Raw genomic sequence first — 25,418 nt, forward strand, 5'->3', positions numbered from 1 at the left:
ACTTAGATTCCTAACTCTGAAGAGCAGACGGGACATTTTTCAAAGGCAGGGAAGTTTCCGGGTGAGGGGAAGTAAGGTTTTCCTCCCTGAATAACTTATATTTATATGCAGTTGAAGTATAAAATGTTCAAATACAAGGAAAATGGAACTTGATAACATGACAGGCAGTACTGTATGCTCAGTGCTTCAGCAATCAAATAATTATTGAGCTTTTGTGTGTTATGGTATTGAAGAGGTTTAAAGAGAGCAATAGAGTGAGCTCAAAGATTTCCATGAAGCATTTCTCCTAGGTGTCACAGAGCACACAAATGTGTCAATTTAAAAAATGTAACTAGCAGGTGAAGGAGGTTAACATCACAGACTGATCAAAAGTGAAATTGATGTTTCAGGATGTAGTGAGAGATGAGAGAATAAGGAAGGAGAAACTGCTAACAGCTTTGGAAGGGAAAACAACTAGAAGTGAAAATAAGTATTTTGGCAGGGAGCCAGTGGAAAGATGAACTTAAGTACAGCTTTAACTATAAAAACAAATAATCCAGCTGACTTTACTGGAATTACCTTAATTAAGCATATCCATAAATACTTTGTTAATTTGGAGCTACAAAGAGTAGATACCTGGAATACCCTTGGTTACTGGGTAATATTACAAAAAAACCAAAAAAACCACAACAACCCAGAACACGATAGTTTATTTTAAATTTGTTAAGAGGTACTTGCTGGACATCTGTTAGTGTTTGATAGTGTTTGGAACATATATTTCAAAATTCCACTAGAGAATGTATTCTTTTGGACTTCTAAAAGTCTAGCTGTCCTTCCAGAATCTCTCTGCATGTGATAAGTAGGAAAGGACTCATACTGGAAAATGTCAGCCTTTCTAAATCTCTAGGATGCCAGAGAGAGAGAGATACATTTAGCTACGATAGATAGATGTCTGCATTAATAACCAGCATCTTTGCTGAGGAGACTCCCTTGGGGATGCCATGTCCACATCAATGAAATGCCCTCAGACTGAGATGTATTATCTTGGCAGCTGTTGTGAAGTGAAACTCACAAAATCTGAGATGGCGATGCCTGCCAATACATATTAACAAATAAAAGAATGAAAGGAGATGCAACCACAAAAGCTGAGATGAAATAACAGAGAGATTTGACAGACTCAGTAATGCAAGACAGCTCATTCAATGTGAAGGCTGAAAGTCTGTCCTGAATTTACTTTTTGGTCTATTACTCTAGAGCTTTTGCTTCTAGGGTGGTCAGCCATTAGTAAAGTCTATAGGGATCAGGTAATTCATTTCCAGAATTGTCTCTTTCATTAAGGGGTTTAATATGACCTTGAACAAATTTATTTTTCTGGATTTATATAGGAGGTTTGTGTAACAGTTTTAAACTTTATCTAGTTTTCAGGGCTTTAAAGGCATAGTGAATAGTTAAAAGCCTTTCATAGCTTTAAATGCAAGCATCATACCTGTTCTTACACACATATGCAAACATGTTGTCTGGAAAAAATCATCTATTTGTAGACCGAATCAACTTGTCACTATTACTGGTGAAAAACATATTTTGGGATTCCTTAGCTCTTTTATATTTCATCTCCTCTGTCTGGTTGCAGAGGGCGGTGATAAAGTGACTTTGTTGGGTACCCAGCATCCAGCCAGGGTCAACCCACTGCAGACCCCTTAATATGTTGAAAAGCCACAATATGGTCCCCCTGTCACCTTTTCTTATCCAAGCTGAACAACTTCAGCTCTCTTAGCCTTTCAATAGTTATTGCCAAATACTACAAAATGTTTATTAGCCAGGTAAGAAAGGTTTTACCATTTTAATAAAATTAACTATGTTTCCAGATATATTAATTTGGGCTTGAAGGTAGGAATTGCTCTGAGAGGATATTATTAAAGAGCTAAGGATAGCAGCCCTGTTTCCCCACCTATGACTCAGTCTCCCAAAAGTTTTAAGCAAGAGTTTTACCATTAACATGATACAACAGAAGCTCAGCTGCTCCAAAGCTACTCTTTGTTTTTTTCTTAAATTAAAGAAGGAAGGAAGGCATTTCACTAGGATTAGCTTTGTGTGTAAATAAGAACAAACCTCAGGACAAAAAAAATATTCAGTGTCAAGATTTCTGCCTGCAAGGCTACTTTCAAATACTTTCACTGCTCAGGCAACAGTTGTCTACTAAAGCAAGTACAGAGCTAGGAGAGTACATACTGGAGTGTGTGGTTTCAGCAATTCCTGTTAGATTAGCCCTTAGGTTCTTCTTCAGGCATTTCCTTTTCTCCTCTATTTTCCTGCAAAACAGTTTAGCTTTAAATGCATTATATAGTTGATCAATCAATTAATTATTTAAGGCTTGTCGTAATCAATATTTTGGAATGGCCCTTGAGGGTCAGCTATGTCCCACTTGAATGATGAGCAGAAATTAAGCAGTGATTATCTTCAGTTTTCTGAAACCCTAATGCTGCCCTTTGCTTTCCATGGTGCCATCTGGCATATCTTGCGTATCCCTCTCTTTTTGTCTAATTCCAGCTTCGCTGATGTATATTAATGAACAGACCTTCATTTCATAGAAAGATATAGCATCAAACAGAGAGAGAAAAAATGGTTTCCTGCTCAAACTGGGACTTCATACAGAATTTCATACCAGCTAAAAATACAAAATACCATGCTGCACTGGTCTTGATGCTACATTTATCTAGATTGTGTGTATGATCATTCTCAAAGATTTCTCTAATTTTCAGTAAAGCACTGACAGATAACTGATTAGTCTGGGAAACAATGGACTGTGACTTTTTAGGATGTCAGTTTGGAGCATTTACTTAATCATATTGTGTCTCAGGTGTCAAAGCAGAGAGCATGAGGAAATACTAGCATTCATTTTAAGCTACCACATAGAGATCCTTTGATGACTCATTCAATAAATTGAAATATATTAAACTAATTATTGTCACTTTGGAGAAATAGATTTAGTATTGCTTTCTTTGTGGTTTAATTAGTTCAGTTCCCATGTTTCTAGATGTTGCTTTTTTTGGTCTTTTAGTTTGAGTTATTCTTGTTTTATTTCAAAAATATGCTAATTTTATTCTGTTAATTTTACTCAGCTTTGTTGCATTTCCTTTTAGAGTCCTGTTGATGTTCATAACAGCATCAACAAGGGTCAAAGGTTCTTAAGGAACATTAAATAAATGGAGTTGGACCAAAATACGATTAGCTTTTCAACCTGAATAAAGATGCATGTCCTCATGGGATTGATGTGTTTATAGTCTATTCAAAATTAAAATTAACTTTTTTTATGACCCACAGAAGTGATAATTTGGAATGCCTCATCTCCATTCCTCTGTGTGGACTAGACTCTGGAAGTTGCATTACTTAGATGAAAAATTGCTAACCAATGCTAAGGTTAATAAAAAAAACCCTGTACTTCAAATCAAGGACAGGAGGAGAGACAGGAAGAGCAAGACATTCTGTGGTGCCTTCAGAGGTGGCATTCATCTAACCAAAGGTCTACAATTTTATAGCCTAGAGTTAAAGGAGATGAATCCTTGCTCAGCCAGATACAAACATATTGTTTTGTCTGGTACTATAGGAAGCTGGTGAGCCTGGGTGTCTGAAGGCAGTTCCTTCCCCCTCTCTCCAGGCACTAAATGAATTATGTAATTTGTCTTAGGACAAATGTTTTGAACGTGCTCTCTTTCTTACCTATCAACACGACAGGTAGCAAGTAAAATTTCTGGTAACTACCAACTTCTTCCACTTTTACATTACCTAGCTTCCATATATTTAAACTCTTGTCAGGATCTGTACATTTAGAATGCAGAAAGTTCAGTGATTCCTGAGTTCCTCAAGGTTTCCAGAGCAGTAGTGGGAACTATGCAAAAAGTAGATGCAGGCCGTACCCATAGTAAAACCACTTTCCCCCTAAACATCATAGAAGACATAGTCAGTGATACAAATTTATTTTGAATGCAGGGAACAGAAGGGCTATTGGGAGAAGGAAGTTTTTTAAGTTTAAGAATGTTATGAATTAGCCCAGCAAGTGGCTGAACACCACAAAGCCTTTCGCTCCCTGCCTCCTGTGGAACGGAGGAGAAAATTGGGATAAAAAGGTAACTCTTGTGGGTTGAGATAAAGACAGTTTAATAGGAGAGAAAAGATGGACAAATAATACTTATGATAACAGACAATATAAAATAAGTGATGCACAATGCAATCGCTTACCACCCACTGACTGATGCCCAGTCAGTCTCTGAACAGCAGCCACCAGCCTCTGGTCAACTTCTCCCAGCTTTGTATGCTTAGCATGATACCATGTGGTTTGAAATATCCCTTGAGACAACTGGGGTTACCTGTCCTGGTTGTGGTCCCAACTGCTTGTGCACCCCCAGCCTCCTCACTGGTGAGGTGGAGTGAGGAGTAGAAAAGTTCCTAACTTAGAGTAAGCATGCTCAGCAATAGTGAAAACATCAGTGTACTCTCAACATTATTTTTATATTGTATCCAAACCAGCACTGTACCGGTAGTAGAAAGAAAATTAATTTTATCCCAGCCGAAACCAGGACAAAAAGGGTTCAGGGATAGGTAGGGATGGTTGAGGAATAAAAACTTATGGAAGGCAGATTTCTGAAGAGAAGATTGGGTGAAGAATCAGAAGAAGACACAAGAAAATTCACCTTTCATAATGATGCCACTCTCTATCCTTCAGGATTATATCTTCTATCTGGTTATAAGAAAGAAATTTGAAACAGAGAAGTGAATAAGCAGAACAGTTATTAAATAGTAGTACAATAGTTGTAATACAAATCAGTAACACACCTTCAAGGCAGCAACTAATTTTGCTTTTCAATCCACCTACTGGCACACCATGGACTTATTATTCTCTGTTTTCAGGGAGGATTGCTTTAGTAGAAATTCTGACTTTTATGCAAAACTTACTCATTTTTTTGCTTTTATTCTTTTGTTTCTCCCATCTCCCACTCATTTTCATTTTTTCCAACCACTGCAACTTCCTGTTCTATCACATTTTGAACATTTTGAGACTGAAAATGTCTTTCATTTGTATCTGCAGTGATTATACAATGTATCCTGCTCCTTTGATCCTGGATTCTATGCATTACAGCGAAGTAGATAATGGAAAAACAATTGTAAATGGAAATAAAAAGGAAACAGTGTCACTGGATTCTCTGAACAGTAATCAAGTTCTAGTTGCAACAGATGATACTGACCAGCCTTTCTACAGACACAAACAAAAATCTTCCTCAAGGGTTTAAATTTGTCCATTTGTCCCCTGTTACTTAGTTACTGAGTACTACATGATTATTTTCTGCTATAGCTCAGAATGCTGGAGGCACTTTACCACCTCCCCTCTGTCGTAAGTCCAGGTACTGTGCCTTAGAGAGGGGACACATGATGCCATGTTCAAATCAACATAACAACATTAACTTTTATGCAGGAACTATACCCAAAAGCAAAACAATTGTCATTAATGCTGCGATATATATTAATGATAAGCGGACAAACATACACAAGTTCCCTAACACAGGAACACACACACAGATGAACCCTGTCACTTGGAGGCCAGCAGGCATTGCTGCAGAAGTTTTCCACCTCCCAGCCTTGTTAATGTTATTTTTGCTAATTTATACATCTTACAGAAGCCATTGGTTAAAATTACCTACATTATTTATGTACTTTGCAGAATTACAAATCATTCACATGCTATATGGGGAGAGGGATCTCTACAAAGCAGTTCTTCTTATACAGACCAACAATGCCCAGTGCAAATCTTCCCAAACATATTTATTGGAGAATTAAAGCTGTTTGCTCATAATAAATTGGAAATCTGTGGTGCAGAAATATTATGCATAACCTTATAAATCAGATTACTGGTGTTCCTTCTTTCATACAATAAATTCCATAAGGAGCATCTGTTCAAGCCAGTGCCTGTGCCTTGGCACCAGATCAGAGAGCTTGCTGCTTTCTGCACTAATTTTGGAATCTGGTCCAAGTGGGAACATCATTACTTAAAGTCAAATCTATTTTACACTGAGATTAACACAGTGTGATACCTGCTCATTGTGGTCTATTAGTCCTTGTACCATTTGAGCAGTCAGCTGTGGTGTGTTCAGTGGCTCGTCTGCTCAGTTGTAAATGCTGCTGCATTTCAAAACATCGACATTCAACACACTTGTGGCCTGTTTTAAGCAAACACACCATTACAATTGATGAGGCAATTAGAAACGCAAAGAGGTGTGAAAAATCAAAGAAGTTTGTCACAAGAACTGATCTGGTTTTTAACTAGCATTTCATTGAATTTGACAAGAAAAATACTCATTTTTATGAAGACAATGTGAAAGTTCTTTGAGAAAAATCTGTTTAAGACTGAGGATGAATAACTGGGGGGACAAACTGCAAAGGAATGTAATGGGGTCTTCATGTCCTATATAAAGTGTGGAGGTCAATAAAGGTAAGGTGATCCCAGCTTGGGGGCAAGAAACTGGAATGCTTTATTGGATTTACAAGTTCATATTTAAAGGGTTTAGGGTTTACATATTCAAGAAGGGGTTGTAACTATTACAATTAGAGGATCTCAGGGGATGACATACAGGGAAAACCCAGGTTAACAAATTTGGGGTCTTAACACATACATCATAGGGGAAAACCCGCTTTATCTTAGGGGATTTTCATGGGGGAAAGACATTCACATCTCTTGAGACAGGATTATGCAGGGAGGAACAGATACAATAGGACATGTGATAACATTATGTAAAAAGTCTCTTCACATCCTGCAGGAGAAGGCAGAAAAATTCCACAGAGATGAGGTCAATAAAAAGGGTTTTTCCCAGCTTCTGTAGGCCACGGCTTTTTGCAAAGACCACTCAAATCTCTCTCTACAGATATTATATTTTGAGATCCAACAATAAAGAATAAAAGATGAATTTTAGATCTAACTGACTCAAGGGAAGGATCCAAGGTGAAATTCCGTTATGTAACTCAATTATGGAGATGCTGTCTTTCTTTGCCTTTATGGTAAATGTTTGTTTGAACTGTATAACAGAATCTAGAATCAGATTTGTAGTGATGGAGTCACTTGAAGGGAGAAATGTTCAACTGAGGCTTAGGATCCAGACACATAGATATGAATGCAACAGGCACCTAAATCATACTGAAATAAGAGGCTGATTTTTGCCCTAGCTGCTTAAAATGAAACTTAACTAGTTTTGCAGAGTCATCAATTTACAATAATGAAGCATTAGATAATATCCCAATTCTTAAACTAGTCAATAGTCAACAGTTTTAAATGTAACTTCAATAATGAAAGGGATACCAGCCACTCCACAATAAAACTATTAAATATTCACAACTAGCACTGAGCCACCTAAACAAAGGTAAAGAAAGTAGTCAATCACCTACAGTTTACAAAATATTCTTAGGAAGTACATATGACATATGTATAACATCCCAAAAAACTGAAATGAGGTAACATTACCTATCTCAAAAGAGAAACTGAGGAAAGAGCTCGGTCAACAGCATTTCACTTCTTCCAAAAATAAACAATTGTTTGCAAGAAATGAGTAATTTTCTTCTAGTGTTGCAAAGAAGGGACAATGTATTCTTAAAAAAATAAATCATAAACCAACCTATCATCCAGTTCAAAGCATTTGTGAAGAATGAGTGACTGTATCTTAAAATTATTTTTTACTATCCCATATGAATGGTCTAAGCATACTTTGAAGACATGAATCTAAAAGTCCTTTGTTTTAGGTACAAAAAGGACTCTAAAACTTTATTAAAACTGTATTTCTCACTTATTAGCTTCCTAACAGGAAGCATAAGCTCAATGGTTTTTTTACAGATCTGCTTTGATTCTATTTTTAATTGATATTTCCAAAACTGATTTGAATTATAATAAACAGAGTACAGTTATTAAATCTGTACACAGTACTATGTTGGATGGCACTGCTAGGACAGAATAATCTGGATGAGGAATGACTGACTGAGAAGCAGTTCTGTAGAAAACAAGACCTAGATAATTAAAATGTATAATGTTAAAGTTGATTCAACAATGTTATTCCATTGTTAAGTATGGCAAATATCCTATTGAAAGTATACAAAGAAGTAATAAGTTTAAGAGGCTTGAAATAGCCTTTCAATTTTACTCTGCCCAGGCCAGGTACAAGATGGAAAACTATCATATCTTGAAAAAAACTGTACATTGTCCTGACTGGACATGAACTAATTGACAATCATCCACAAGAAAACCAGAAATATGGAAAGTGTAGGAAACAGGATCATCAGATTAAAACTAGACTTGTTTAGTCTTAGAAACATAAAAAAAAATTAAGTGGACACATGGTGATTGTATTAAAAACTGTTAAGGACTTCTGAAAACATCATTTTGAGAGACTATTCTCCTATTTGATAAAAAATATATAATAGGCATAAATTAAAAGAGAATATAGAAGAACAGATTAAGAACTAGGGAAGGAAAACTTATGGATAGACTAGTTTGGCTTGGGACAGGCTGTCCAAGCTAGTAGTGAAATCACCACCACTGTTGGGAGCTTCCAAACCAAAATTTACTCTCTAATTTTTTTATAAGTAATTATGCTTTTGATGAGGGTTGGCTTAGTCTGAAATTCAGTAGACCACAGAACCATAGAACGGGTAAGATTGGAAGGGACCACAGCGGGGTCATCTGGTCCAACCTCCCTGCTCGAGCAGGACCATACTAGAATACATGGCACAGAATCGCATCCAGACAAGTCTTGTTCATCTCCAATAAGGGTGGCTCCACAAGCTCTCTGGGCAATCTCTTCCAGTATATGGTCACCCACACAGTAAAGAACATCATATTCAACCCTTTTGTATTACTGTTTTCTTCTTCTTCAGTTTCTGCATCCAAAAGCTGAGGATGGTAGTGTCCTAATAATACCCTCTGAAGTTACAGTTCAAAAACTATCCATACCCCTAAAATACTCAAATGCATTTTTCAAATATTCTGGTAAGATGCAATCTATCACTTAGAGGCAAAAAATATTCAACATGTTCCTAAAGTGAAAGGGGTATCTGCAAGAAAGCAACTGGTCACACAGTATAGGCCTTCTCATTTTACACAGTATACTCCAAGAATTATTAATATACCCCAAGAAACTTCATATTACCCCCTTCAAAATCTTTTGACAAGTACTCCTGGGAAATTCAGTCAATAAGCCTGTTTCTCAGTTACCAAACTAAATATTCATGGCTTCCTGACAGACCTCCCTTCTCTCAGAGTTCATATCAGAAGAGTCACGAAACTCATTCTTTTCCCAAATGAATGTTCTGAATATGAATGTGCATAGTCATTTAAAGTGTAAGTAAGGTACTCTCTTTAGAGTAGCCTTGCCATCATCTTCAGCTACTGTTCAGAAATTGTAGGTGCTGTTTTTTAAATGGTTGTTAGACAGAGTTATTAATACTACAATAAACATGATGTGGCCATTGTTAAAATGAAGCAAATGTGAGATTTTGTGAGGTAAAAATGTCATGTTTCATTCAGTCAGATCACCATAAATGTGACTCTCTTTACTACAGTTATGTGAGTTTCCTATAATACATTTATTCTTGCACCATCACTCTCAGGAAAATATTTTTACTTCCATTTCACATATGAGGATAGAGGACTGAGAGAAAGGCATTTACCAGAAAACTCAAGATTAATTGAAGGCCTTCAGAATCCATCTAATCCCTGACTTACACTTCTTTTTGCTGGATGACTTGTGGTATTGTTCACCTACTGCAGGAGCAGAATAAGACCTCAGAAAAGACCAGATACAAACCACAGCAGCGTCAAGAATTAATATTACATAAAAGTATGTTCCAGGTTATGAATATATGGAAGCATAATATCTTTCATTTGTAGAAGGGACCAAGTCTTTTGAGAAATACAATAATTAATAGCCGAAGCCAGAACTGGGAATAGATCCAAATGTCAGTGAATAAACCCCAGGCAGCTGCACTCCTGGGGAATTCACAGTGAAGGGTACAGAATCATAGACCAAAGAGTTCTCACTGCAAAGTCCTCTCATTTCTGACATAGTATTTGTCTCCTGAAAGAAACAGCCTCCAGTCCAGTACTGTCAGTCTCATGTGTTCTCATTTCTGTCTGAAAATCAAACAAAAAATGGAGTGTATAACCCTAAAGGAAAATAAAAGAAAACTTAGAGCACCCCTAGAGTCCACTCGGAATTGTGCTATCATTAATGATTTCATTTTGAAATGACGCAGGAAATATATAAGGGACATATCTTAGAGTCAGGTAGATAGAAAGAGTAATTTCAGAAACAGAAGATATAGAAAAATTTTATTCTCTCCAATCTGAAAACAAGCAGAGCAATCAGAGGTGGTAGCATGTTTCTGGAAGAGCTGCTGAATTTAAAATCCTTTAGTAGACATTAACATGAAGTAGGACTTCAAACATTGCTCAGTGGACAAGGCCACAAAGCCGCAGACATGCCAGTTAGCAGGAGGGATGAAAGGAAGCATACAGAAAAGGCTGTTTCCACAGGGTTCCCTTTGCTCACATAACAGCAGTATTTAAACGTGTCTTTTAAAGTTATGAGGTGATAATTTAAAAATAAACAGAAGTGAGGTGCATTAAAGTGTGAAACTAGGTCATCATTATCTTAAGGGAAATTAATTTATTACTTCAAAATAGCCCAGAGAAGAGGAGAAAAAGAAGAGAAACTTTGATATCAAAATAATTCTTATGAGTTCTCTTAGATTAGAAGGTAATGAACAGATTCATTTAATTTAATTAAGTACAGTTATGCTTGAAGTGTATTGTATGTTACTTCTCTAAAATAATTTAAAAGTTGGTTACTTTAACAAATACCTTATGAATAGAGCTAATTTAAGTGCTTTCAGATGTCAGAAAATACCTAGTAGCTGAAACTTAAAAATATCACAGAAAAGAGTTAATTAATTTCTTAATTAAACATCTTAAATTTATTTTTAAATTCTGAACAGTTTCGTTAATTATTTTTGGCATAAAAATAGTTTCTTGATTCATAATACATATTCGGTTTTATTTTACCTTGTAGAAACTAATATGAGGCTTATATCAAATGATAAAATGGTCAATACCTAAGCTAGATATTGTAAGATCTTTTCAACACATTATTTCAGTGGATTGAATTTTAAGAGGATTAGAAGTGAGGGGTTTTGATTAGCTAACACTTTTGTGACTATGAAAATGTTTCTTGTCCTCAGATGTAAAAACCTGAAAATCTCAAAATTGTTCACAGAAAAGGAAATTAAGCTCATAACTCACACAATGTCACGATAACTAATTTTTTTTATATTGACACATTTTGAGTTGTAGCATTTGAATCTATCAAGCCACCGGGGACATAGGCAATTCTTTTGGGTCTGAGTTTTATTAGCACTTGGCAATAGGTAAATGCTGTTTGAAGAGCTTTCAGTATAAAGAGGAAAGATTAACATCCAAGAAAACAGATGTGTGAGTTCTCCACTACCATATAGAGAGCTAAGGAGACAGATCTAACTGCAGCCATCAGTGGTTTATGTCCCCTATGAGGCGCTAGATGTTGGATTGCATCCTCCACATCACTTTGAGATTCTCTGTGCTTATGGAAGGCAAATACAGTAATTTTAAGGATGGAATAGGTACATAACTTATTTTAATTACTGAGGGAGTTTTTGCCCTGTACTGCACCTTTGATGTCTTCTAATTCTCTGATACCTCTCCAAGCTCAGACAACATTGTCCAAGTGCTTTGCTTCAAAAGTCATTTCGTCGGAGAAATGTCACCACTTGGTACTGCATGAGGAACAACAGGTAAACCTTCTTGACAATTCTTGCCAAAGACCATAACCATACAGCAAAACAACTCCTGTGTGAGATCTAATTGCAGGTGTGAGATCTAATGTAACAGACCATATTTTCATCAAGAGGTCTTTCACCTTGGCTGCATGCTGTTCTGTGCCACAACCCTGTGGTAACCTTATGAGGAAGCTGTTTCAAAGTGGGGCTCCAAATGAGGCACAGCACTGGAAATACAGCATGGTGTCATGCTAAGGAAAACCTGGTGGGACTTGTTCTGGGTAGGTGTCCTTTCACCAGAGCAGCATTTGGGTAGTTGTATTATAAATGTCAGAAATTAGTTTAAGTGATTGTTATGGAAGAGATCTGGTTGGAGATATTTAAGTGCAATATATTTTGAGGAACTATTGTAATTTAAGGTATTTTAATGGGTTGCTTTCAAAATTACTTTTTTTTATTCTTTATTGTTTTACACATACATATATTTAACATAGAAACTGAATTTCCATTTAAAAATAATTTAAATAAAATATTTGGTTCAAATGAAAACAAGTTGGGTTTTATTTTCTTTTTTCTTTTAACACACATAGACAACTCCAGAATTTCAGGTATATGTGTTTTGATTTCATTTGGTTTGTACCCCTTAGAATGAAATAACACTCTATTGTCCTGTTCTATTTGCAGACATATCCACCAGAAGGCTGTGATTTTGATCATATTAGATCAGTAACATGTGGTTGCTTTAACTGCTTAAAAGATTTGATATTATGTCCCTATTCTTAGTAGTGATGTACTTTAAAAGACTCATAGTCACAACAGTTAAATGTGGACAATATCTAGTATGTACCAGTAGTAGTAGGTACTATTGATGTTTTGCCACGACTAATTTGAATTGTAACAGTCAAAGACACCTCTAAAATTTCCATTTAGAAAATTATGCTACACCCCGTATCCTCAACTTTCAGAAAGATCATCCTCATAATCAACCAACATGTTGCCTTCATAAATATCTTCTATTACTCCCACATGTATTTTCAAAATTATACTTACAACTATACCTTTTTTTTTTTTTCGGTATTTCTGGCAAAGTTCATCCTTTTGATGCAAAGGAAAACTAGTAAAAAAATGAAACTCTGTATTCCCTATATAGCTTGCAAAACACATACTGCGAATTTTAACCTGACTTGACTTCTTGTCTGTGGCTCAGATATGGCCTAGAATATTATTCTGGTTTGCTCTTCCTTTTCTACAGAAATAATGATAGCATGTCTGCTTAAATAAATATGCTTTGTGACAGGTAGGATTATTACCAGCCTAATGAATGACATAATGCATTTCTTCTCTTTCAATCGACGCTCCTTTTCTTTTATTTTGTGAATTTTTACTGTGTCCTGCCAGAAGCAATCTTACATCCTAAATCTCTCCTAAAGGTCAATGCTCATCTATGCTTGCTGAAACTCTCTTTTAGATCAAACAACTATCTGATAACAATTTGCATGTACAGCTATTGATAAAAAGCTCCTGTATTCAAAAAGGAATGTGTGACACTCCAAAAATGACTAGGCAGGAGAAAATGTAGTCCATTATTCCATTTGGCTGTAGAGACTTTTTATATCATATTGATAACTTTTAATGTGATAGAGCAGATCTCCATGTATTTTGTTAATTATTCTAAGAATAAAAATGTTGTTTTCCTGTGTAATTCACGTAAGATCTTAACAATTTATGGTTAGGTAGTTTAATTGGCTCAATTGCTGAGCAGGAGGAGCAACAAGAGCAGCCTGCAGTTTGCCTGACCCTTTTCTATCAGATTGAAGTATTATTATGTGCTGTACTATATTAAGCTTCATCTGGAAAAAAGCACAATCTGTTCTTTTTAAGCTTCTTAATAGTTTCTAGTACTGATTCATGGGAAGTGGAACTAACAGATTGTTATAGTTAGATTGTAGGTGGGGACACATATGCTTGAGTTTTGAACAAAATTCCAACTCTGAAGCACAGATAAGTTTTTTGCATGATGATGTAATTGATTTTCTTTTTTTCTTTAAACATGCTGCACCATATGGGAGTAGTTTTTGAGCTGGGTTTAGGGCCATTCATTCCTGAATCTGGACAACATGCAGGATTCAGGCTGGTGTTTTAAAAGAACTCGGGGCCAGTTGTCTCCATGAGAATATTTTACAAAAGACATCAACTGCTAACAGTTCTGATTATACCACAGACAGAAAAACTTTCAAGGGGACGGGAACATCTACTAAAAAATTGTGATGCCTCCTCCAGCAGAACCAGTTACAGATAGAGATGTCTGTTTCCAAATGCTGAAAAGCATTTGGTGGGGGAAGAGGAGCTGAATATAAATTGGCCATACATGAGCTTCAGCCTGTATTGTTTACCAAGTCTTTTCTGCTGAACTAGAACTAAACAAGAAAAAGCAAACCTTCTGTTTAATGTTTCTTTAGGATCTTTAAATTTAGAGTTGGGAACCAAATAGCTGAATGGATAAATTCCCAGTATGTAGGCAATTTTCATCACAGGGTACTTACTGAAGATGTTGCTTTGTTTCCAGTTTAGGTGTTCTGAATTAATTTTCACTTGGAAGTGAAACTAAAAAACTCCTTCTCAGAGCAGGGCTGCATAAGACATCACCATTGTCCATCCACGTGTGCAAATCCTGAAGTCCCTATATCTTTCTTCTAATGTCATAGACCTGGCTGAACAATGGGAACTACCGCATCAGCAAAAACTTGCTCTTGCTGTGGCAATTTTGGCTGTATTGCTACGGGCATGCCACAGTACAAGAATGAAATGTCCGTGAGGAGGTCAGTTCCATATGTAAAGCACAGAGATCCTCTTCCACTGTGAACCTCACATCTCATCCTCAGGAAAATTATATAATCTAACTTACCATTTTCACACCCTCATTCCCTCAATGCTACATGTATATGCTCATGCACATACAGGTTTTATTCAGGAAGAAATATAGCCCACAGAAAATTTATCCTAATATGTCGTGCAAAGGAGTTTAACAAAAAAATATTTTCTTTTTCCATCAAGGAGTGTTCATTACCCCCACAGCATAGCTCGGACTAAATATATGTACCTCATCAAACCTCTTGCACAACAGGGGAATTCACTATGAATAATTAATCAAGTAGAGTTTAATTAGCAAGATAAGAATACCACTGATATATTTGTATGAGTGTCTTGAAGCAAAGCTGCTTTGTGTTTTCATGAAATCTCCCTTAAGGTCATGTTATAGAACTGTAGTTTTCCCAGTTTGAGAGCTCAGTCACTCTCATATTTGGACTACCAGGATGTTTCTCTTCCAAATATTGAGAACCTAACACTTTGCTAAGTACCCTTGGTCGTTTAAAATGTTTCCTGTGATTTTGGATGGCACATAACATTCTATATGGTTTCACAAAATCTCCCTGTCTTCATACTTGATGAAATCATGATATTTGTGCCAGAGCAGACTCTATTTGTTTGGAAAAGAATTGATGCACTTCACACTCCTTGGAAGACCTACAATTTTTCAGTACTGTAATTACACCTACTCTCAGCTTTATAGCAAGTCTCCGGATAACACTTTGTATGCTTATAACACTTTCAAACCAAGACTGCAGTATATGGAGCATTGAAGTTATACAGTTCTGTAATTCAATTAGATCCGGTCAGGAATTTTCTATTGAGAATTTTTTGACAGAAGAGGAGGTCTTCAGAATTTCAATCTCTTTGAGATACTCTATGGAACAGTTTTTCCTCAAACTTTCACCTTCTATGGCAAAGATTAATAGGGTCTCTTTTTCCTTTTTGTTTTATATTAGGAAAAGTGAAACAGAACATTTAATGTTGATCCAGATTGACCTAAATAAGAATAATTTTAAACAAAGTAGTGCATTGCCTGTCAGCTTAATTTTATTTTAGAAGGCCTCAGAGCCTGCTGGGAGTTAAATATGACTGACCCCCATTTTTCTTTCAGACTAACTTTGGAGGCTATAATACATATTTCATGAGACACTATGTTTATGACCTCTGGCTGAACTGCTTCAGCATCTCATGAGAATCACTTGATGCTCATGTATCACAGGAAACAATTTGCCCTAAGGGCATGACACGTGGGGAAGCACTGTGCACCTGATATAAAACTCACAGGAAGCACTCCAACAACTGAGTTTAAAAATCCAATGGAATTTTGTGAAGGCACAATTTACATAGTAATATGTTTTCCATTAGACCTAATCACAGCAGGGAGGAAAATGAAAGTCCTAATAGTTAAGGAGATCTGCATTCAAGTTGCCATTCTGGTTGGATGCAATTTGGAAATTTACAGTCTCAAAGTCTCAGTGATTCATTCCTGATGTAAAAGGAAGATAATGTTATTTCTTGTCTTCTGCTCTTTGTCTCTTTTGGCTATTCAGATGGCAAGATCCTCAAATTCATATTCACATTCATATTCAGTGCTAAGCATAGCAAAGCCTCTGAACTTTAGCACCAGTGATAGGGATGAATCCCCAGATGGGTAAGCTGAATGTCTGATGGCTCCAATGTCCAAAGTCAAAAAATCAGATGGCAGTCTAAATCCACATGCCTGATTCTCAGTGCTTCACATGCGTTTTCATTGTCAGTGCTCCTATGTATTTGCAACTATACTGGTAAGAGAGAGCATTTTTCTTATAGATTTGTGAGCTAGCAAATGTGTGAAGGATCAGAAGTTCCTTTCAACAGCATCACTACACTCACAGTTTTATTAATTCATCTGTGGTCTTGTGATCCCTGTAATGCTAATCCTCAATTTTTTCACTCATTCTCCAGCAGAAGTTCTTCTTTCAACAAGATAAGTTGAAGGAATATAACTTAACTATAACTAAGAAACTATAACTAAAAAAATGTTACATTTCAGATTGCATTATGAACAAGTAGATGTTATTATCCTTTTGTTTTTTGCTTATATTTAAGGTATTACGCCTAAAAAATTATTCTCAACATATATTTTTTAATTTCCTGAAGTAAGCCTCAGAGCACTTGACCAAGTTTACTCAGCTTAAGAGAATCAGAAGAGATTGTAATTTATACATACATTGTTTTACATATTGTGGACCAGATCCTTACAGGTAGTGAGGCACTTAACAACCTTTGGTTTCAGCAGAGATGCAAGTTCTTAAAGACAAGTGAGTTTTCTAGGAAAATTTGTTCATCTTGTCTTGAAAAATGGAGTAATTAAAATGTTAATATGATTTTGCTAAGATTGGTACAGTGATCTCTGTGTAGATATGTAACATATTCTTTAAAATATCTGATGCTTCTGAAGGAAAAGCTACTGCAAATTTTAATATATGCATCTATGTTTGTGTTTGTATTTAGGAAACTATGGTGAAAGTGGAATGGAAGCTTTCAAAGATATGGCAGCCAAGGAAGGGATCTGCATTGCACATTCCTACAAGATCTATAGCAATGCTGGTGAACAGAGCTTTGACAAGCTGCTGCGAAAGCTTCGGAGCCACCTGCCCAAGGCAAGAGTGGTTGCTTGCTTCTGTGAAGGCATGACTGTGAGAGGTCTCTTAATGGCTATGAGGCGCCTGGGACTTGCTGGAGAATTTTTGCTGCTGGGCAGGTGAGTAATACCATGCAATTATAGCCAGCCTTTTTAGTGAGTAGGGGAAAAAAAAGAAGACAGTCCAGTCAAGTATACATAAAGCATGTACTCGTGGTCTCTCCTATACCTGCGCATATCTTAAAGATAGAAAGAGTGTCAACTGGGTCATAGCGGTACATATTCTATGTATCATTCTTATGACAGGCAAACACAAGTCTGTTTGTCCGGTCTAAACAGCTTTGTGTAAGGGAAGGCTGGCACATAAACCTTTGATTTATATCACCCACTTTGTTCACTGCAGTTTAAAAGGCATCATGTGCGTATACAGTCTGAAGCTATGTCTCATTCAAGTAACTCTGTGTTAAGAATTGATGATGTGGCCTCTGGCTGGACCTGAAATAGATCTTCCCAAAGCAAAGAGAAACCTTTCCTTTCTGAGACAATGTGCTGACATGTGCATACTATCCTAAAGGCAATATGTAGGTAATCCTTCCTCTTAGCTCAACAATATCAGTGTTTCCTTTCTGAACCACCAAAGGGAAAAAGGAAAACTCACTCAAATGTGTTAGCCAGAAGGAAAAGACCCTGGGCTAGTAATTACTAGAAAAGTAATGATACTGATATAAACCTAATGAGATCTTTACACTTACCCCTTATTCAACAAGTGGATCCTAAATGAGACAGGAAAAATGATGTATTGAGCACAAAATGGAGTACACCAGGAGTCAACTAATGTAATGCACTGCCTTTTCAGTACATTATTAGAAGGATTATCTCATGCTGTCTCAAGCATGAACTCTACAGGAACACTTGTAAAATGGTGTCTGTGAAACCAGAAGTTCTAGTGAGAGCTTCAGGGAAACTTTCAAGGACTGTGCTGACAGCTGAGTCTCACTAACTGGCAAGACACCAGCCTCTGTTCCCAATCTGACCTGTTGCACACAGATGTCTTTCCCCTTGGGAAAGCACAGGTAACAGGCAACAATAGCGGCTTTAGTCTCTGCCCTTCCTCTTTGTGATCAGCCTAAATTTTGGCATTTTTAGACGTGAATGTCTTAATTCTTTCTCTGATTTTTGCAACAGTCTCCTTTCAAATACATTTTATCTGTAGGCCCTTCCATGGACTATCTTGGTCGTTTTCTGTACTGACACCCAAAGGGACCACAGTCCTCAAGGTGAGGCTCACTTAAGCATTTTTAGATGTCTACAATTTAGACAACTCATTGTAGTCATCAGGATTGTCTCTATAGTTAACAGAGAAAAAAAAGACCTTCTTTGGTCACTTTTTTGTAATGTGGACATTTTCAGTAGCACGGAGAAATCATGTTATAGAAAAAGGCTAGTACGAAGACTCTCTTTTTGACTAGCTTTAGTGGAAAAGCCTACTTGTAACTTTTTTATAGCAGGTTGGAGCAAATATCACCTCTGTTATCTCTAGCTGAATCTGGTACCACAAGACCTTTGCTGTCTACTTTAGTCCTAAATACAAATTGCCAACTCTCTGCAGCAGCATTCAAATGTAGAAGCACATAAGCATCATTTTTAAAAAATATGTTGAACCTGAACTGCTCCAGACTCCAAATCATACTTAATTTTGTATGGTATTTGTTTATGTACAGCAGTGCTAAATTTAGCCCTTGAGAAGCTTTTATGAATAAGGACTTCAGGAATTACAGATTGCAAATAAGAGGTTTTTTTATTGTTGTTTGTTTTTTTTTCATAGCTGCAGTGGGAGTTGTCATGAGTAATTATAAAAAAGTTGTTATTCAGTACATGACTTCCATTCAGTAAACTGAAAGTTATATCCTTTCTTAGAAATCTAAACTGTAAAGTCTTTCAAGTCAAAACAAAAATCCTTAATTCTACCAGACCATTCTAGGTGTATCCATACCTGTGGTAGTGCTATACAATTTAATTGTAAAAAATGTAGTATGAACTGGATGTGTTTACAAAGAAAGAAAAAGTGTAAGCATTTTTCTATCCTTTGTATTTATTCACAGAGATTCCAAGGTAGTGGCTGAGAAGTGACTACTCAGCCATAGATTAATAAGTCCCCAGCCAGTAGCTGCTGGGGACAGGTGTAAACTAATGGCATTTACCGTCATCCAACCAAAGCATTCCTGTGGCTGCATCAGACAAGGACAGGTGAAGGGGTATAGTCTCTCTACATGTGGCTCTGCACTTCAGAGATCCCAAGGATCTTGGAGTCTCCTGTATCTTTTCAATAGATTTGGTTCCAAATTGGTATTAAAAAAAACCCCACACAACAAAAAACCAACCACCCCCACATCCCCCAAAAAACCCCGAAGTAACTAGTTTTGCCTACTGAGGACTTTTGTTTGTCTTTGACCTACCCTTAGTCAGTATAGCAGAGTGTTTTCTATATCTGCTGTGCAACAAGAATCATGCGTAGAGTGTGGGAAGGTGTGGAGTGGCTATGTTCCACAAAAATGTTCATTCTCACAAACATGTTTTCTTCCACTATGGGCTAATTTCTAGGCTTTGCAACAGAAGTAAAAGAAAAAAGCAAAAGAAAAACCAGGGATCTTGCAAGAAGGCTTCTTGTGGTAAAAGTAATGCAAGACAATAATGTCATTGTCCATTGATGGCCTAAGTTCCTGTAGGGATGTAAAGCTCCATTTTCCTGGACTTTGGTGTGCTATGTGCTCTCTTGTTTTCAGTTGTTTGACTCTGTTGGCTGTGAATATTTGACTGTTGGTCCAGAGCTAGTGTTGTTGGGTGGTTCCTTAGACAACAGGGTAAGGCACTGACATGGGATGGATGCGACACCAGTACAAACCCAGATCTTATAAGCAGATTATGCTGGGGACCTTTTTGTACATCATTTATACAGGGGGGAAAGATATTTAGCAAGATTTTGAAAATGGTTCAGAGAGCTCTAAGGGGGAAGAACTACATCTGAAATTAAAGAAGGCTCATGAAACTAATCTCTCTTGTGAAGCTATGCAGGAAAATGAACTAGGATAAGATTTATACTTTTATTCATCATCTGATCCTGGAGTTGCTGCAGATTAACCATTCAACTGAGAAGGCTATGAAAGGACACTTCAAGAGTAGAGAAAGTGCCTGTCATTGGAATGTCATGGGCTCACAAGAAAAACCTCCATCTACTAATGAATACTTTTTTTTTACACCACAAATGCATTTTGCTTACCCCTTGTTTTGTTAAGTGAAGAATGATTTTGTTTCATTTCCAAATGCACAGAAAGAACTAAAGTCCTAAAACCACACAGTAGCTTTATAGGAATCCACAAGAAAACGACATTTCCATTTCCTCTTAGCTTTTTTTTTGTTCCGTTTTTGATTCAGATTCACCCCTGATATCTCCAATCTGAAGTCTTTCAAAAGTCTTTTTGAAAGCTGTGGATTCCTCACAGCACCTGTTTTATACTGAGATAAACAGAAAATGGAGTGACCACAGAGAGTGCGCATCAGATAAATTATGCTATGCAGCCCCAAGGGGAGGAAAAAAATATCCTTCAATAAACACTCCACTCATGACATACTATGCAGTGCATTGCCTGCCTGTGACAGAGATGAAAGATGGCAAGTCATTAGTGCTTGTAGCATTCTAGAGCTTTTTTATTAATGGAAAACATTTTAAATGCTCAGCAAATATTTACCTCATGCACCTTGAGGAATTGGACTTAACCTCAAATAAAAAGGTGACTGTGTTGACTTTTAAGTGTAAAACAATGTTATTTTAGCTTAACTGTTATTCAACTTAATTGAGTTCAGCTAGGCTTCACCTGTTTGTCCTTATTGCATCTGTCATCTATAGGGCATATGCCAGGATATACCCTCATAGATAAAATTAATTAGAGAATAAATAATACATTCACGTACCAGAATAACTTTGGAATAGATTTCAGAAGGAAATAGGAGTATGAATTGTGTAGGTAAAACCAGTTTGGTTGTATGTGATTTTCAGCTCTTCCTCATTTTATGTAATGTTCAGACCCAATAGCTGACATTTTCTTGAAGGTGACACTCACCCTACTCCTCTTGACTACTAGTTTCTGATATTTGAAAAAAACCTTTGTGGTAATTCTCTACAGTGATATTTTTTTCTGATACCTTTCATCTGCAAGGATTCCAAAACACCTCTCTGAATAACTAAGTATTTTAATGCTAAGTCACATGATTTCTCATAATGAAATAGAAACTATTATCTGCAACTGAAGTTATGAATATTGACTGTAACTGCCCTAAATAAAATGGATTCAGAGAACAGTACCATAGTACTTGATAATTTTATTCTTTCTTTTTGCTTACTGGCATTATTTTATTTTACATCAACTAATACTTTTGGGATGGGACTAAGTTATGGCGTTGGTGACAGCAAATGGGGATGGTTACTAAGTGGCAGTTGGGACATACATACTCTGTTTTGGGGTAGAAGAATGTTGAGATACATGGATACAGGCATTGCATGCTTTTTACCTTTAGACAAGAGAATTTCCCCTTGATTTATTTATTATTATGATATAGTTATTGTACAAAACTAAAAAGACAGAAGTTTTGCAAAGAATTTGTGATTCCAAGTGCAAGACAATGAGACTTTTCCTACTTAAAGGAGAGGAGAAGGGAAAGGACGAGGGTATTGGAATGGTCAGGTGTTGGAACAGGCTGCTCAGGGAAGTGCTCCCTGAAAGTGTTTCTGGGTTAACAGTTGGACAATAATCTTAGAGGTCTTTTTCAACTTCAGTGACTCTATGATTCTAAAGGGAAAATAGAGCTATAAAGAGATAAAAATGGCTTGCTCAATATCTCCCACTTCCAAATGACATTCCATTGGCAGTACTGATCTTCAAGAAATTACTGGGACATCCATCTGCTTCATACGTTCATATATGCATATGGTGTGTCAGATTTACTACGTTTTTAACTGCCATGTGATTGAAAAAATAAAAAAGTTAATTAAGATTATCTGGACTTCCCTTTGTATTAAATGACATAGTTATACACGACAAATATCTTCCATCAACGCTGTCTCTGTACAATCCTAAACAATCCTAAACATCCACTGATCAGATTATATGACCAATACATCTGTTCTAGAACAAGCAGCAGTCACAAGTATTGAGGCCACGTTGCTGAGAACACAGCTGCGTTGGGCAGGGCACATCTCAAGGATGAAGGACCACCGCCTCCCTAAGATCTTGCTCTATGGTGAACTTGCCACAGGCTACCACAAGAGAGGAGCCCTGAAGAGGAGAAACAAGGACTCCCTGAAACAACATCTCAACCTTGGCCATATTGATCAACACAACTGGTCTACTCTGGCCTCAAATCAGGAGGCCTGGAGACACACCATCTATAACGCTACTGCTTCCTTTGAGAACGCACACAGGATCACTCTTGAGGAGAAAAGACAACACAGAAAGAATCATGTCTTGCAGGATATACCATCTAAGGAGTCTTTCTGTTGTGCTTATTGCAATTGGACATGTTTATCTCGTATTGGCCTCATAAGCCACCAGCGTGCTTGTAACAAATGTGGATAGAGCCTTCCGAAATCTTCGTTTGCGAAGCCCAACCATGATGATGATGATCATGATGACACAACGAATAAAAAAAATCTGTCAGAAGTGAAATGTTTCCTTAGGCTCTAGTCATGATTCAGATTTTCATCTGTCCAGCTGAAGAAACATGGCTAAAATTTATCAGTCTGATTTAATCTCCACATGGGTCTTAGACACTTAGCTCAATCAAGGATTTACAGAAATAATATAAAATCTTCACTTTGTTACAATATCTGTAGCAAAGAGATGGGAAATCTAGAGCATCCCACAGAGTTTCCATCTTCTTTTGAGTATGATCAGGACTTGATAATTACATGCTTTAATATCCTTGCAAAGATGAAGAACTACATCCTGTATTTTCAGAATTCACTCTGTTCTGTGACATGAAAGCCTGTGCCTCAGGATGCCTCGGGCTGTGGCCCTGAAGCATGCCACGGCCACAGAGTATGTCCAGATGAAGGTGGTAAGGGGAGTACACCACTTCTAGCAGTGTGATGATCACAAGCAATTCAAGTGAGGCTCTGCAAGAGGGCAAGAAGAGCCAGGACCCATTCTTCTCAGAAGAGCACAGATATTCTCTATCACCAATCACCTCTCCTAATAAGATACCTACTTAGCTCCTGAGGAGATGGATTTGAGGAAATTGTTATTGATTCAGAGTCTAAGAGATGGGTCAGCAAATGAGCTAAGTAGAAGGTGAGTAGTAGAAATGAGGATAAGGAGGGACAAAGAATGTGGAGGACCGTTTGTTCCAGGAAGTCCCCAAAGTAATTTGGCTGATAGGAAACTCAGCAATACATCTGAAGAAAATCTAGTTAGCAACTAAAAAGGGCAACTACTGCTGAAGGAAAATTAAAGCAAGATAGATGATCTGAGGAAAATGAGTTCTTTTCAATAATTTAAAAAGACATCTTTTGTGAGATTTGTAAAAGTGTCTGACGGATGAAGAAAAATCTCACTGCAGAATATGTAGTGGTTTCCCTCCTGAAAGTGTGCTGTGTGGTGTGGGTTAGTATGCCTTTTTCTGTGTTAGTAAAAGTCCAACTGGTGAAGTTCTTGTAACATAAATTAGGATATGAAATTTTGCAGACCTGAAATATGCTCTAAATTCATTTTTGCTTATTTTTGCTGCTTCAGGGAAAAATTAATCAGACAAAACTATTCTATCTAGAATAACTCTACTTTACAACTTTTGACGAAACTGTGGAAGATAAATGTAATATAAATGTGCAAACCTCTTCTCCAGGGAAAAAATAAGCATGTGAAAAAGTACTTTCAGAGTACAATTGTGCAACCCCAGCCTCTATGAGCAGTCTGATCCTTTTTCTTCAACCGCAGTAGGTAGGAGTCTGGTACACCCTCACCTGAATGCTGTTTCCTCTGAGACAACTGTCTGCTGCCCACTCATTTATTTATCTCATTTGTCTTGTTCAGACATCAACGTGTAGTCCAAGAAAGCAGCTACCATATTAAACCTAGCAATTAAATGCACTGTAATTAACAGCATTAAGCCAGAATCTTCATCACTACCCAAAAGACCAAGAACTTAACATTTAAACAAAGGTTTACTTTTCTAGAATTATAAAAGAGATTAGGGAAGTGAAAAGCTGTCTTTCCTCCTATATTGAAACAGCATATTTAGAAGTAAAGTAGACTAAAAACGAAGAATAACTTGGTTTTGAAGAGGAGATTCGTGGTCCCCCTTTGTGTCAGCTTCATGGCTCAGAGACCCTCAAGGTGAGTAATAGCAGCCCCCAACCCCCATCTGTCCTACTGCAGATGGAAGCAATGGAGTGGTTGGTCAAGGTTCTTTGTGTAACAACTGAAAGAAGTACAATTTTCTTTTTGTGGTTCAGACCTCACAAGCTACATTTCAGGGTTTTGGGGAGAGACAAGCAACGCAAACATATACACTGAAAGCAAATGAATCAACCTGATTTTTTAATTCTTCTTTTCTGTCTTTAAAATCCTTTTTCTTTTTTATTTTGGTATCTATCTGACCTGTTTTTAATAAATATTTCACCTTGCAGGCCAATTTCACAGTCACTAATATGGATGAGGTAGTTGGGGATGGAGTAAATTATAAGTCTATTTGGAAGAATGTCTCTATTTTGCCCTTTCAGGAATTCTATGTCTTCCTTAGTGGTGTGTGGGAGTTAGATGATATCAAGCAAACAACTAAGAATTTCCAAGTGTGTATGCTGGCAAGTAAGCACACCTTCTATTTATGGCAATAACAGATACATACGTCTCTGCGAGGACATTCAGGTCCTACACATCCGAAAACATAACATTAGAGAATACACCAAACTTCTCCTGACATGCCAAATCATTAGTGTGTCCAATTAAATGATTTCCTTCCTGAAGGATCTGCTCTTTCTCATCTATGACTGACATTAACGGCCAAGGGGAGGTAGCTTTTTCAGTCAACACACTTGAGTCAAGTCGTGCCTCAG

General features: G+C 37.0%; 1 protein-coding gene across 8 annotated transcripts in view; it reads left to right on the forward strand.

Annotated features, from left to right (window-relative positions):
• GRM5 (glutamate metabotropic receptor 5) overlaps positions 1–25,418 on the forward strand; it is a 239,810-nt gene that overhangs the window by 84,327 nt on the left and 130,065 nt on the right. For all 8 annotated transcript variants that reach the window (XM_027653971.1, XM_027654134.1, XM_027653904.1 and 5 more), the window contains one exon: positions 17,185–17,434. In XM_027653971.1, the coding sequence (XP_027509772.1) occupies positions 17,185–17,434 (250 nt within the window). The remainder of the gene's footprint in view (positions 1–17,184; positions 17,435–25,418) is intronic.

Source organism: Corapipo altera, unplaced genomic scaffold (genome assembly GCF_003945725.1).
Source record: "Corapipo altera isolate COAL_440 unplaced genomic scaffold, ASM394572v1 0, whole genome shotgun sequence".
Lineage (NCBI taxonomy): Eukaryota > Metazoa > Chordata > Aves > Passeriformes > Pipridae > Corapipo > Corapipo altera.